General features: G+C 36.6%; 1 protein-coding gene across 1 annotated transcript in view; it reads right to left on the bottom strand.

Moving 5' to 3' along the window:
* Window positions 1-16,028, bottom strand: part of LOC121378020 (protocadherin Fat 3-like) — a 40,933-nt gene that overhangs the window by 12,917 nt on the left and 11,988 nt on the right. The window contains exons 4-9 of the mRNA XM_041506117.1: window positions 12,906-13,070; window positions 4,071-4,199; window positions 3,787-3,963; window positions 2,375-2,559; window positions 1,401-1,430; window positions 611-903 (exon numbers count right to left, since the gene is read on the bottom strand). Of these exons, the coding sequence (XP_041362051.1) occupies window positions 611-903; window positions 1,401-1,430; window positions 2,375-2,559; window positions 3,787-3,963; window positions 4,071-4,199; window positions 12,906-13,070 (979 nt within the window). The remainder of the gene's footprint in view (window positions 1-610; window positions 904-1,400; window positions 1,431-2,374; window positions 2,560-3,786; window positions 3,964-4,070; window positions 4,200-12,905; window positions 13,071-16,028) is intronic.

The following is a 16,028-nucleotide window of genomic DNA, read 5'->3' on the forward strand; positions in this document are numbered from 1 at the left end:
AGCAATTTTGCTACATTTGTGAGAACAACACCCGCACACAAAAAAACGGACATTCGCTATCTCTCTCTCACAGGTTGAAAGCTGGACATGAGGATAATCAAACTCGTGCAAAATGGTGGCAAGATAATCGGTTGATTATCGTTGAAATTTATAGTTCTTTTGTGGGGGTTTTCAAACCGCAAAAGTTTGAAAAAAGGGTTTGTTTAATGTTTGTTTTGTTTGACGACAGCACAAGAGCACATTGATTTATTAATCATCGACTATTGGATGTCAGCCATGCATAATTTGGACATATAGTCTTTGAGAAGAAACCTTCTATATATTTATATGCACCATCACACGGATAGGATAGCACATACCACGATATTTGATATACCAGTCGTGATACATTGGCTGGAACGAGAAATAGCTCAGAGATGTGTTTTGAACTTACCACAGATATTCGTGTTGCATTTGACAGTCAATAACATTAACTGCCCAGAAAAAGAGCATCCACATCAGACAAAGAAATCAAATAAAAGTACCCTGTAACATAACAGGTAAACAGTCGGTCAAGTAAAGTTGTAATTAATAATTTACTTTTTCTTGTCTTATGTAGGAAAAAACTCACGTGTAAGATGATGGGTTGATGATCGGCCGATGATCGTTGAAATCATCGATTCTGATATTGATCGTGGCGTTATCGATGCCGCCGTCCGAGTCCTTGACCTGCACGAGGAGTTTCGCCGTGGTCGGCATGACGTTCTGGTCGACGTCGTAGATGCCGTTGGACCGGATGACGCCCGTCGTGCGGTCGATCTTCCACCGGTTGTTATCGTTGCCCTTGATGATGCTGAAGGTGTGTGTGCCGGGTAGGTCGTCGTAATCCTCGTCCTTGACGATGGGACCCCAGTTGATGTTAATCTTAAAACACAAAGACAGGGTGTTTAACAATACATATTAACACCGGCTTATCAGTATGTCCGCCAGTCAGTCTGTTTGGCATATGTCTGTCGGCATCTTAATTTAGATGTGTGTCTGTATATGTCTTTCTGAATCACTACTTGTTCCACCCCCCCCTCTCTCTCTCTCTCTCTCTCTGTCTGTCTCCCCCCCCTGTGTGTGTGTCTCTATCTTTCTCTCTCTGTCTGTGTCTGTCTGTCTGTCTGTCTGTCTGTCTGTCTCTCTCTCTCTCTCTCTCTCTCTCTCTCTCTCTCTCTCTCTCTCTCTCTCTCTCTCTCTCTCCCCCCTCTGTGTGTTTGTCTCTATCTTTCTCTGTCTGTCTATATATATATCTCTCTCTCTCTCTCTCTCTCTCTCTCTCTCTCTCTCTCTCTCTCTCTCTCTCTCTCTCTCTCTCTCTCTCTCTCTCTCTCTCATTTGTTTGGAGATATTTATAATTACATGTATATGATTCTTACCGAAGATACGGATGGATCTGACGCCAGACTCTGAAAATATCATTATAATAATGTTTATTATGGAAAGTAGTAATAATTAAACAACAATTATAAAAACGTAAACACAAACTAATTTGACATTAGTATATATAGCCCAAGGGAGCCCCACGGTCCATCCATTTTTGATGAAGGATATTGTTCTTTGAAGCCCACTGAACTCTAATTATATTAATGTTATATTCCTTAAATTAAAAACAACAAGAAACCCCCCCCAATATTCTTACATCAGCGCCTAGTATTATTAATATGGCTTAATATTGCATTATTATACAACCTAAATTATAGACATACTGCAGCTAACAACACGAGGCCCTGGTATTAAACTAACTATACCTCTAAAAAGTGAACTATAGCAAAAATTATCGTTTTGTGACCACTAACTTGACATTAACATAACAAATGAAGAAATGTGCATGCCTGTATTATTAATGATTCATTTTCAACACAGCATATGCCTGGGCATGTTATGAAATATACTTTCACCTAAAACATAATGTGTACCAGATTTGGTTGGAAACTGTGTTGTGCAACTTTAATTCACATTGAAAATCTCAGGGCGACCAGCTTATTTCAGAATCGCCCCGGAAAACAATTTGGTCTGTCATGACAGGGTCATGAGACCCATTTTTGGACTTTGGGAAGAAATCAGAAATGTTTTAGCGAATCAGAGACCAGGTCAGTCAGTTTTGAATTTCGAATTGGGCCAAAAAAGTTATAATTGGTAAGGTTGACGAGAGGAGAGTTTGTATCAAGTTTTGTTGAAATCTGCCTGGTGGAACTTGAGAAGAAGTAGAAAATTTGAAAAGTTGACTGACGACGTAAGAACGGACAACGGATGCCGCGCCATGGGTTAGGTGAGCTTAACATGGAGCAATGGCTTAAATATATTACAACATTTCATATCGACAAGAACACTATGGTACCTATTTACATACCGTTCTTTCATAAACTGCATAGAAATCCGTCTTTGGGGCTAATACCGGCGGGTCGTTCTTGTCAGAGACCCGGATGAAGAGCCAGTGATCGATTGGATCGCACATTCCGTTGTCGGGCCTGATGGTCAGGTTGAAGTTCCTGTTGTTAGACTCGAAGTTGAGCTTCTGTGCCACTCTGATGGTGTCTGCAAGAAATAGTGATATGACGCCACAGCAGACTAGTAACAAGTCGGGTCCATATACTTACCTTTTATGACACCTAATAGCCGATGTGTAATTTTGTGCTGGGGTGTCGTTAAACATTCATTCATTCATTCATAATAGTAACAAGTTGAGAAATAGTGATATGACGTCACAGCAGACTAGTAACACATTGAAAAATAGTGGTATGTCTTAACAGCAAACTAGTGACAATTTGGGAAATAGTGGTATGTTGTAACAGAAAACTAGTAACAAGTCGGGAAATAGTGGCATGTCGTATCACAAAACTACATACTAATAATAAGTAAATAGTAAGTTTTGGATTAATTTAAAACTGAACCTAATAATTTTCGACGTTAAAGGGACATTCCTGAGTTTGCTGCAATGTTTAAGATGTTATCGACTAACAGAGACCTTTTAACGATTGCAATTACATATCAAATATATTTTTCTGCATAAAATATTAATGGCTTCATATTGAACGTGTTTCTGATGGTTCTAATATTTCTAATAGGTTATACTTTAATTTTATTTACTAAAATATTATTTTTTCTTACGTGCGAAATTATTTGAAGACAAAATCCAGTCTGGGCTTCTTACAAATATTAAGACGACCAGAAACACATTGAATATACAGACACTGATATTCTAAACAAGAAAATATATTTAATATGTAAGTTTAATCGTAGAAATATTTTATTAGTCTGAATCATCTTACAATGCAGCAAACTCAGGAATGTCCCTTTAACTGAATTATGAACCATAGAACCGATTTACACACTTTATGAACGATACTATCAAATAACAGCCGGACTTTTTCAGTAATAAGTGATTTAAACAGGCTCCACCCCAGGTTTTCCCCGGTTCCTATCAAGAGTTTTTATTGGTTTGGCTAAATAAGGATGTACTGTACTTGTATCGATGCTATTACTTCAGACAGCCCTAGCGATACTGTTAGGCGTTGAGATGTTGCACACTTCCTGGCAGTTCACTAAACATATTTGTCACTGGTCGTATTGTTGTACATGAGAGTGGAATGTTGTGATGGTTACCAAAATTATTTGTATCTAGTGATATTGTTAGAGTGTAATGTTGAGATAGTTACCAAAAACATTTGTATCTAGTGATATTGCTGAAGCGTAGTGTTGAGATAGTTACCAAAAACATTTGTATCTAGTGATATTGCTGAAGCGTAGTGTTGAGATAGTTACCAACATGTTCTGTCACCAGTGATATTGCTGAAGGCGGAACTGTTGACAGCCCGTACGAGACATGACCCACGGGCTTTACGTTCATCACAATGCCGCCAATCACTGATCCTATAGGCGAGTCTTCCGGTACCTGCACTTCCTTGTTCACATTAGTAATGACTGGCGCCTGCTTATTGCCTGTAAAACAAACACAGTCGTTTGCCGTTAATGCCAGGATAGCGTGCTTGAACTTTAATTAGAAATAAGAACGAAACTAAAGTTAAAATGAAAATGAAAGCAAGTACCTGACATTTCGCACGATACGATAATTGGAGGAGGCGGTGTGGTGATTTTGTCAGTGACGGTCACGGAAAAGGACACGGAAGGAGTACATTCTTGAATCAGGTCCTTTGTTGCCCGGATGACGCCGTCGGCTGAAAATTCAATACACAGGAGTATTGTGGATGTTATGCCGATGAGAGTCATCATAAGAATATATTTCATAATAGCAGGCGCGGGCCCACTTTACGTTTCGGAGCAGGGTTGTCTACAGTCTGTATGAGAGCGATCTATTAACAAGTTGTATTAGACCTCTATATTTATATACACATCCCACCATCACCTTACCCAAACTTTAAAATGCACCGAAAATTCAGTGTTTAGCATAGTGTGAGGTAGATGTCATATCTTCTGTATAGTACCGTGTCGAGTGGATAATTTATCCTGTGTTTAGCATAGTGTGAGGTAGATGTCATATCTTCTGTATAGTAGTGTCGGGTGGATAATTTATCCTGTGTTTAGCATAGTGTGAGGTAGATGTCATATCTTCTGTATAGTATAGTGTCGGGTGGATAATTTATCCTGTGTTTAGCATAGTGTGAGGTGGATGTCATATCTTCTGTATAGTACCGTGTTGGGTGGATAATTTATCCTGTGTTTAGCATAGTGTGAGGTAGATGTCATATCTTCTGTATAGTACCGTGTTGGGTGGATAATGTATCCTGTGTTTAGCATAGTGTGAGGTGGATGTCATATCTTCTGTATAGTACCGTGTTGGGTGGATAATTTATCCTGTGTTTAGCATAGTGTGAGGTGGATGTCATATCCTCTGTATAGTATAGTGTCGGGTGGATAATTTATTCTCTGTTTAGCATAGTGTGAGGTGGATGTCATATCTTCTGTATAGTATAGTGTCGGGTGGATAATTTATCCTGTGTTTAGCATAGTGTGAGGTGGATATCATATCTTCTGTATAGTATAGTGTCGAGTGGATAATTTATCCTCTGTTTAGCATAGTGTGAGGTGGATGTCATATCTTCTGTATAGTATAGTGTCGAGTGGATAATTTATCCTCTGTTTAGCATAGTGTGAGGTGGATGTCATATCTTCTGTATAGTAGTGTCGAGTGGATAATTTATCCTGCGTTTAGCATAGTGTGAGGTGGATGTCATATCTTCTGTATAGTATAGTGTCGGGTGGATAATTTATCCTCTGTTTAGCATAGTGTGAGGTGGATATCATATCTTCTGTATAGTACCGTGTCGAGTGGATAATTTATCCTGTGTTTAGCATAGTGTGAGGTGGATATCATATCTTCTGTATAGTATAGTGTCGGGTGGATAATTTATCCTCTGTTTAGCATAGTGTGAGGTGGATATCATATCTTCTGTATAGTATAGTGTCGGGTGGATAATTTATCCTCTGTTTAGCATAGTGTGAGGTGGATATCATATCTTCTGTATAGTATAGTGTCGGGTGGATAATTTATCCTCTGTTTAGCATAGTGTGAGGTGGATATCATATCTTCTGTATAGTACCGTGTTGAGTGGATAATTTATCCTGTGTTTAGCATAGTGTGAGGTGGATATCAGATTTCAGTATACAGTGGATAATTTATCCTGTGTTTAGCATAGTGTGAGGTGGATATCATATCTTCTGTATAGTAAGTGTCGGGTGGAGAATTTATCCTCTGTTTAGCATAGTGTGAGGTGGATATCATATCTTCAGTAACAGAGAAAACGCTAGTGTTGGATATAATCTTCTGTTAGTATAGTGTCAGATTTCACTAGCATAGTGTGAGATATCATATCTTCTGTATAGCTAGTGTCGATTTCAGTGGATAATTTATGTTTAGCATAGTGTGAGGTCAGATATCTTCTGTATAGTAACAGAGATAATTTATCCGCTGTTTGCATAGTGTGAGGTGGATATCATATCTTCTGTATAGTATAGTGTCGAGTGGATAATTTATCCTGTGTTTAGCATAGTGTGAGGTGGATATGATATGTATAGTATAGTGTCGGGTGGATAATTTCTGTGTTTAGCACAGTGTGAGATAAATCTTCTGTATAGCTATTGATAGTATGTTTAGTAGTGGTGGTCAGATTTCACTAACAGAGAAAAGCTATTGATAATGTTAGCTATGTCAGATTTCAGTAACAGAGAAAATGCTATTGATAATGTTAGCTGGATGTCAGATTTCTGTATAGTATAGTGTCAGAGAATTTACGCTATGTTTAATAGTGTTAGGTGTCAGATTTCTGTAACAGAGTCGGGTGGCTATTGATAATGTTAGCATAGTGTGTCAGATTTCATATAACAGAGAAAAGTGCTATTGATAATGTTAGTGTGTCAGATAGTTCAGTAACAGAGAAATAGTTGTATTGATAATTTATGTTAGCATAGTGTCAGGTGGATTTCATAACAGAGAGCATAGCTATTGATAATGTTATCTAGTGTCAGATTTCAGTAACAGAGAAAACGCTATTGATAATGTTAGTGTCAGATTTCAGTTTAACAGAGAAAATCGCTATTGATAATGATATACAGGTCAGTTTCAATGTAACAGAGAAAATTCTAGTAATGTTAAATGTCAGATTTCAGTACACAGAGAAAACCGCTATTGATAATGTGGTAGAGTTAGTGTCAGATTTCACTAACAGAGAAAATCGCTATTGATAATGTTAGCTAGTGTCAGATTTCAGTAACAGAGAAAACGCTATTGATAATGTTAGCTGTCAGATTTCACTAACAGAGAAAACGCTATTGATAATGTTAGTGTCAGATTTCACTAACAGAGAAAACGCTATTGATAATGTTAGTGTCAGATTTCAGTAACAGAGAAAACGCTATTGATAATGTTAGTGTCAGATTTCAGTAACAGAGAAAACGCTATTGATAATGTTTAGTGTCAGATTTCAGTAACAGAGAAAACGCTATTGATAATGTTAGTGTCAGATTTCAGTAACAGAGAAAACGCTATTGATAATGTTAGCTAGTCAGATTTCAGTAACAGAGAAAACGCTATTGATAATGTTAGCTAGTGTCAGATTTCAGTAACAGAGAAAACGCTATTGATAATGTTAGTGTCAGATTTCACTAACAGAGAAAATGCTATTGATAATGTTAGCTAGTGTCAGATTTCAGTAACAGAGAAAACGCTATTGATAATGTTAGTGTCAGATTTCACTAACAGAGAACACGCTATTGATAATGTTAGGGTCAGATTTCACTAACAGAGAAAATGCTATTGATAATGTTAGCTAGTTTCAGATTTCACTAACAGAGAAAATGCTATTGATAATGTTAGCTAGTGTCAGATTTCAGTAACAGAGAAAACGCTATTGATAATGTTAGTGTCAGATTTCACTAACAGAGAAAACGCTATTGATAATGTTAGTGTCAGATTTCACTAACAGAGAAAATGCTATTGATAATGTTAGCTAGTGTCAGATTTCACTAACAGAGAAAACGCTATTGATAATGTTAGCTAGTGTCAGATTTCAGTAACAGAGAAAACGCTATTGATAATGTTAGTGTCAGATTTCACTAACAGAGAAAACGCTATTGATAATGTTAGCTAGTGTCAGATTTCAGTAACAGAGAAAATGCTATTGATAATGTTAGCTAGTGTCAGATTTCAGTAACAGAGAAAACGCTATTGATAATGTTAGTGTCAGATTTCACTAACAGAGAAAACGCTATTGATCACAAACAGAGAAAACGCTATTGATAATGTAGCTAGTGTCAGATTTCACTAACAGAGAAAACGCTATTGATAATGTTAGCTAGTTAGCTAGTGTCAGATTTCACTAACAGAGAAAACGCTATTGATAATGTTAGCTAGTGTCAGATTTCACTAACAGAGAAAATGCTATTGATAATGTTAGCTAGTGTCAGATTTCACTAACAGAGAAAATGCTATTGATAATGTTAGCTAGTGTCAGATTTCACTAACAGAGAAAATGCTATTGATAATGTTAGCTAGTGTCAGATTTCAGTAACAGAGAAAACGCTATTGATAATGTTAGTGTCAGATTTCACTAACAGAGAAAACGCTATTGATAATGTTAGTGTCAGATTTCACTAACAGAGAAAATGCTATTGATAATGTTAGCTAGTGTCAGATTTCACTAACAGAGAAAACGCTATTGATAATGTTAGTGTCAGATTTCACTAACAGAGAAAATGCTATTGATAATGTTAGCTAGTGTCAGATTTCACTAACAGAGAACACGCTATTGATAATGTTAACGCTATTGATAATGTTAGGGTCAGATTTCACTAACAGAGAAAATGCTATTGATAATGTTAGCTAGTGTCAGATTTCAGTAACAGAGAAAACGCTATTGATAATGTTAGTGTCAGATTTCACTAACAGAGAAAATGCTATTGATAATGTTAGCTAGTGTCAGATTTCAGTAACAGAGAAAACGCTATTGATAATGTTAGTGTCAGATTTCACTAACAGAGAACACGCTATTGATAATGTTAGGGTCAGATTTCACTAACAGAGAAAATGCTATTGATAATGTTAGCTATTTTCAGATTTCACTAACAGAGAAAATGCTATTGATAATGTTAGCTAGTGTCAGATTTCAGTAACAGAGAAAACGCTATTGATAATGTTAGTGTCAGATTTCACTAACAGAGAACACGCTATTGATAATGTTAGCTAGTGTCAGATTTCACTAACAGAGAAAATGCTATTGATAATGTTAGCTAGTTTCAGATTTCACTAACAGAGAACACGCTATTGATAATGTTAGTGTCAGATTTCACTAACAGAGAATGTTAGCTAGTGTCAGACGCTATTGATAATGTTAGATAATGTTAGTGTCAGATTTCACTAACAGAGAAAATGCTATTGATAATGTTAGCTAGTGTCAGATTTCAGTAACAGAGAAAATGCTATTGATAATGTTAGCTAGTGTCAGATTTCAGTAACAGAGAAAACGCTATTGATAATGTTAGCTAGTGTCAGATTTCAGTAACAGAGAAAATGCTATTGATAATGTTAGCTAGTGTCAGATTTCAGTAACAGAGAAAATGCTATTGATAATGTTAGCTAGTGTCAGATTTCAGTAACAGAGAAAATGCTATTGATAATGTTAGCTATTGTCAGATTTCAGTAACAGAGAAAACGCTATTGATAATGTTAGTGTCAGATTTCAGTAACAGAGAAAACGCTATTGATAATGTTAGCTAGTGTCAGATTTCAGTAACAGAGAAAATGCTATTGATAATGTTAGCTAGTTTCAGATTTCACTAACAGAGAAAACGCTATTGATAATGTTAGTGTCAGATTTCACTAACAGAGAAAACTCTATTGATAATGTTAGTGTCAGATTTCAGTACCAGAGAAAACGCTATTGATAATGTTAGTGTCAGATTTCACTAACAGAGAACACGCTATTGATAATGTTAGGGTCAGATTTCACTAACAGAGAAAATGCTATTGATAATGTTAACTAGTGTCAGATTTCAGTAACAGAGAAAACGCTATTGATAATGTTAGCTAGTGTCAGATTTCACTAACAGAGAAAACGCTATTGATAATGTTAGTGTCAGATTTCAGTAACAGAGAAACTGCTATTGATAATGTTAGTGTCAGATTTCAGAAACAGAGAAAACGCTATTGATAATGTTAGTGTCAGATTTCAGTAACAGAGAAAACGCTATTGATAATGTTAGTGTCAGATTTCAGTAACAGAGAAACTGCTATTGATAATGTTAGTGTCAGATTTCAGTAACAGAGAAAACTCTATTGATAATGTTAGCTAGTGTCAGATTTCACAAACAGAGAAAACGCTATTGATAATGTTAGGTAGTGTCAGATTTCAGTACCAGAGAAAACGCTATTGATAATGTTAGTGTCAGATTTCACTAACAGAGAACACGCTATTGATAATGTTAACTAGTGTCAGATTTCAGTAACAGAGAAAACGCTATTGATAATGTTAGCTAGTTTCAGATTTCACTAACAGAGAAAACGCTATTGATAATGTTAGTGTCAGATTTCACTAACAGAGAAAACTCTATTGATAATGTTAGTGTCATATTTCACTAACAGAGAAAATGCTATTGATAATGTTAGCTAGTGTCAGATTTCAGTACCAGAGAAAACGCTATTGATAATGTTAGTGTCATATTTCACTAACAGAGAAAATGCTATTGATAATGTTAGCTAGTGTCAGATTTCAGTAACAGAGAAAACGCTATTGATAATGTTAGTGTCAGATTTCACTAACAGAGAAAACGCTATTGATAATGTTAGTGTCAGATTTCACTAACAGAGAAAATGCTATTGATAATGTTAACTAGTGTCAGATTTCACTAACAGAGAAAATGCTATTGATAATGTTAGCTAGTGTCAGATTTCACTAACAGAGAAAATGCTATTGATAATGTTAGCTAGTGTCAGATTTCAGTAACAGAGAAAACGCTATTGATAATGTTAGTGTCAGATTTCACTAACAGAGCTATTGATAATGTTAGCTAGTGTCAGATTTCACTAACAGAGAAAATGCTATTGATAATGTTAGCTAGTGTCAGATTTCAGTACCAGAGAAAACGCTATTGATAATGTTAGTGTCATATTTCACTAACAGAGAAAATGCTATTGATAATGTTAGCTAGTGTCAGATTTCAGTAACAGAGAAAACGCTATTGATAATGTTAGTGTCAGATTTCACTAACAGAGAACACGCTATTGATAATGTTAGTGTCAGATTTCACTAACAGAGAAAATGCTATTGATAATGTTAACTAGTGTCAGATTTCAGTAACAGAGAAAACTCTATTGATAATGTTAGCTAGTGTCAGATTTCACTAACAGAGAAAACGCTATTGATAATGTTAGCTAGTGTCAGATTTCAGTAACAGAGAAAATGCTATTGATAATGTTAGCTAGTAGAAAATGCTATTCAGATTTCAGTAACAGACTAAAAAGCTATTGATAATGTTAGCTAGTGTCAGATTTCACTAACAGAGAAAATGCTATTGATAATGTTAGCTAGTGTCAGATTTCAGTAACAGAGAAAATGCTATTGATAATGTTAGCTAGTGTCAGATTTCACTAACAGAGAAAATGCTATTGATAATGTTAGCTAGTGTCAGATTTCAGTAACAGAGAAAACGCTATTGATAATGTTAGTGTCAGATTTCACTAACAGAGAACACGCTATTGATAATGTTAGTGTCAGATTTCACTAACAGAGAAAATGCTATTGATAATGTTAGCTAGTGTCAGATTTCAGTAACAGAGAAAACGCTATTGATAATGTTAGCTAGTGTCAGATTTCACTAACAGAGAAAACGCTATTGATAATGTTAGTGTCAGATTTCACTAACAGAGAAAATGCTATTGATAATGTTAGCTAGTGTCAGATTTCACTAACAGAGAAAACGCTATTGATAATGTTAGCTAGTGTCAGATTTCACTAACAGAGAAAATGCTATTGATAATGTTAGCTAGTGTCAGATTTCAGTAACAGAGAAAATGCTATTGATAATGTTAACTAGTGTCAGATTTCAGTAACAGAGAAAATGCTATTGATAATGTTAGCTAGTGTCAGATTTCAGTAACAGAGAAAATGCTATTGATAATGTTAGCTAGTGTCAGATTTCAGTAACAGAGAAAACGCTATTGATAATGTTAGTGTCAGATTTCACTAACAGAGAAAATGCTATTGATAATGTTAGCTAGTGTCAGATTTCAGTAACAGAGAAAATGCTATTGATAATGTTAGCTAGTGTCAGATTTCAGTAACAGAGAAAACGCTATTGATAATGTTTAGTGTCAGATTTCACTAACAGAGAAAATGCTATTGATAATGTTAGCTAGTGTCAGATTTCAGTAACAGAGAAAATGCTATTGATAATGTTAGCTAGTGTCAGATTTCAGTAACAGAGAAAACGCTATTGATAATGTTAGTGTCAGATTTCAGTAACAGAGAAAACGCTATTGATAATGTTAGCTAGTGTCAGATTTCAGTAACAGAGAAAACGCTATTGATAATGTTAGTGTCAGATTTCAGTAACAGAGAAAGCGCTATTGATAATGTTAGCTAGTGTCAGATTTCAGTAACAGAGAAAATGCTATTGATAATGTTAGCTAGTGTCAGATTTCAGTAACAGAGAAAAAGCTATTGATAATGTTAGCTAGTGTCAGATTTCAGTAACAGAGAAAATGCTATTGATAATGTTAGTGTCAGATTTCAGTAACAGAGAAAGCGCTATTGATAATGTTAGTGTCAGATTTCACTAACAGAGAAAATGCTATTGATAATGTTAGTGTCAGATTTCAGTAACAGAGAAAACGCTATTGATAATGTTAGTGTCAGATTTCAGTAACAGAGAAAACGCTATTGATAATGTTAGCTAGTGTCAGATTTCAGTAACAGAGAAAACGCTATTGATAATGTTAGCTAGTGTCAGATTTCACTAACAGAGAAAATGCTATTGATAATGTTAGCTAGTGTCAGATTTCAGTAACAGAGAAAACGCTATTGATAATGTTAGTGTCAGATTTCAGTAACAGAGATAATGCTATTGATAATGTTAGCTAGTGTCAGATTTCAGTAACAGAGAAAACGCTATTGATGATGTTAGTGTCAGATTTCAGTAACAGAGAAAACGCTATTGATAATGTCAGTTAGTGTCAGATTTCACTATCAGAGAAAGCGCTATTGATAATGTTAGTGTCAGATTTCAGTAACAGAGAAAATGCTATTGATAATGTTAGCTAGTGTCAGATTTCAGTAACAGAAAAAACGCTATTGATAATGTTTTGATGCGATTTCAGTCCGATTGGATATGATTCAAACAGACTGTGATACAAACTAGAAAAAATTTCTTACTTGGCCCGATCGTGAATGAGCCGGCTGCGCTGGTGGGCTGTACGGTCATGGAATAGAACAGAGGATCACCATCTGGGTCGGTGGCCACATTCGTCAGGGGGTTTGGAGCAAAAACACTGTCCCCAGCTTTCACACTAGCCGCCTGGATCTTTTTCGCACATTTTACTACAACAACAACAACAACATCAACAACAATAATAATAATAATAATAAATATAACCGCAATGATGGATACCCAAGCTATAATAGCTGTACTTTACACAGAGATATTTATATATTAATTAATTACAACAATAATTCACCCCTCCCCAACTCACATACACGCATACACTGTCACCTATTAGTCGTAGTTAAGTGTTATTTCATTACAGCAATAATTCACCCCCCCCCCCGACACACACACACACACACACACACACGCATACACTGTCACCTATCACTCACAGTTAAGTGTTATTTAATTACAGCAATAATTCACCCCTCCCCCCAACCCACATACACGCATACACTGTCACCTATCACTCACAGTTGAGTGTTATTTAATTACAGCAATAATTCACCCCTCCCCCCAACCCACATACACTGTCACCTATTACTCATAGTTAAGCGTTATTTAATTACAGCAATAATTCACCCCTCCCCAACCCACATACACGCATACACTGTCACCTATCACTCATAGTTAAGCGTTATTTAATTACAGCAATAATTCACCCCCCCCCCCGACACACACACACACACGCGCATACACTGTCACCTATCACTCACAGTTAAGTGTTATTTAATTACAGCAATAATTCACCCCTCCCCCCAACCCACATACTCGCATACACTGTCACCTATCACTCACAGTTAAGTGTTATTTAATTACAGCAATAATTCACCCCCCCCCCCCACACACACACACACACGCATACACTGCCACCTATCACTCATAGTTAAGCGTTATTTAATTACAGCAATAATTCACCCCTCCCCCAACCCACATACACGCATACACTGTCACCTATTACTCATAGCTAAGCGTTATTTAATTACAGCAATAATTCACCCCTCCCCAACCCACATACACGCATACACTCACCTATCACTCATAGTTAAGCGTTATTTAATTACAGCAATAATTCACCCCTCCCCAACCCACATACACGCATACACTGTCACCTATCACTCACAGTTAAGTGTTATTTAATTACAGCAATAATTCACCCCCCCCCCCCCCCACACACAACACACACACACGCATACACTGTCACCTATCACTCATAGTTAAGCGTTATTTAATTACAGCAATAATTCACCCCTCCCCCCAACCCACATAATCGCATACACTGTCACCTATTACTCATAGTTAAGCGTTATTTAATTACAGCAATAATTCACCCCCCCCGACACACACACACACACACGCATACACTGTCACCTATTACTCATAGTTAAGCGTTATTTAATTACAGCAATAATTCACCCCTCCCCAACTCACATACACGCATACACTGTCACCTATTACTCATAGTTAAGCGTTATTTAATTACAGCAATAATTCACCCCTCCCAAACTCACATACACGCATACACTGTCACCTATTACTCATAGTTAAGCGTTATTTAATTACAGCAATAATTCACCCCTCCCCAACTCACCTACACGCATACACTGTCACCTATTACTCATAGTTAAGCGTTATTTAATTACAGCAATAATTCACCCCTCCCCAACTCACACGAGACACGCATACACTGTCACCTATTACTCATAGTTAAGCGTTATTTAATTACAGCAATAATTCACCCCTCCCCAACTCACATACACGCATACACTGTCACCTATTACTCATAGTTAAGCGTTATTTAATTACAGCAATAATTCACCCCCCCCCCCCGACACACACACACACACACACGCGCATACACTGTCACCTATCACTCACAGTTAAGTGTTATTTAATTACAGCAATAATTCACCCCCCTCCCCCCAACACATATAATCGCATACACTGTCACCTATCACTCACAGTTAAGCAGTTATTTAATTACAGGAATACGACACCCCCCCCCCCCCGTCACACACACGTCCACACGCATACACTGCCACGTATCACTCATAGTTAAGCGTTATTTAATTACAGCAATAATTCACCCCTCCCCAACTCACATACACGCATACACTGTCACCTATTACTCATAGTTAAGCGTTATTTAATTACAGCAATCATTCACCCCTCTCCAACTCACATACACGCATACACTGTCACCTATTACTCACAGTTAAGTGTTATTTAATTACAGCAATAATTCACCCCTCTCCAACTAACATACACGCATACACTGTCACCTATTACTCACAGTTAAGCGTTATTTAATTACAGCAATAATTCACCCCTCTCCAACTCACATACACGCATACACTGTCACCTATTACTCATAGTTAAGTGTTATTTAATTACAGCAATAATTCACCCCTCCCCAACTCACATACACGCATACACTGTCACCTATTACTCATAGTTAAGCGTTATTTAATTACAGCAATAATTCACCCCTCTCCAACTCACATACACGCATACACTGTCACCTATTACTCACAGTTAAGTGTTATTTAATTACAGCAATAATTCACCAAACTCTCCATGAGGCCCATACACGCATACACTGTCACCTATTACACAGTTAAGTGCCTATTTAATTACAGCAATAAAGAATGTTTCACATACACGCTTACACTGTCACCTATTACTCAGTTAAGTGCCATTTAATTACAACATAATTCAATGTTGATATTTGGCTCTGCTACACTGTCACCTATTACTCATAGTTAAGCGTTATTTAATTACAGCAATAATTCACCCTGCTCCAACCCACATACACGCATACACTGCCACCTATTACTCATAGTTAAGTGTTATTTAATTACAGCAATAATTTTTAATGTCCCCCCGATCTTCCACACAGGCACACACTGCCACCTATCACTCATAGTTAAGTGTTATTTAATTACAGCAATAATTCACCCCCCCCCCCTGTCTACAACACATCTCACAGCATACACTGCCACCTATCACTCATAGTTAAGCGTTATTTAATTACAGCAATAATTCACCCCTCCCCAAATCACATACACGCA

This window comes from Gigantopelta aegis, chromosome 7, assembly GCF_016097555.1.
Source record: "Gigantopelta aegis isolate Gae_Host chromosome 7, Gae_host_genome, whole genome shotgun sequence".
NCBI lineage: Eukaryota > Metazoa > Mollusca > Gastropoda > Neomphalida > Peltospiridae > Gigantopelta > Gigantopelta aegis.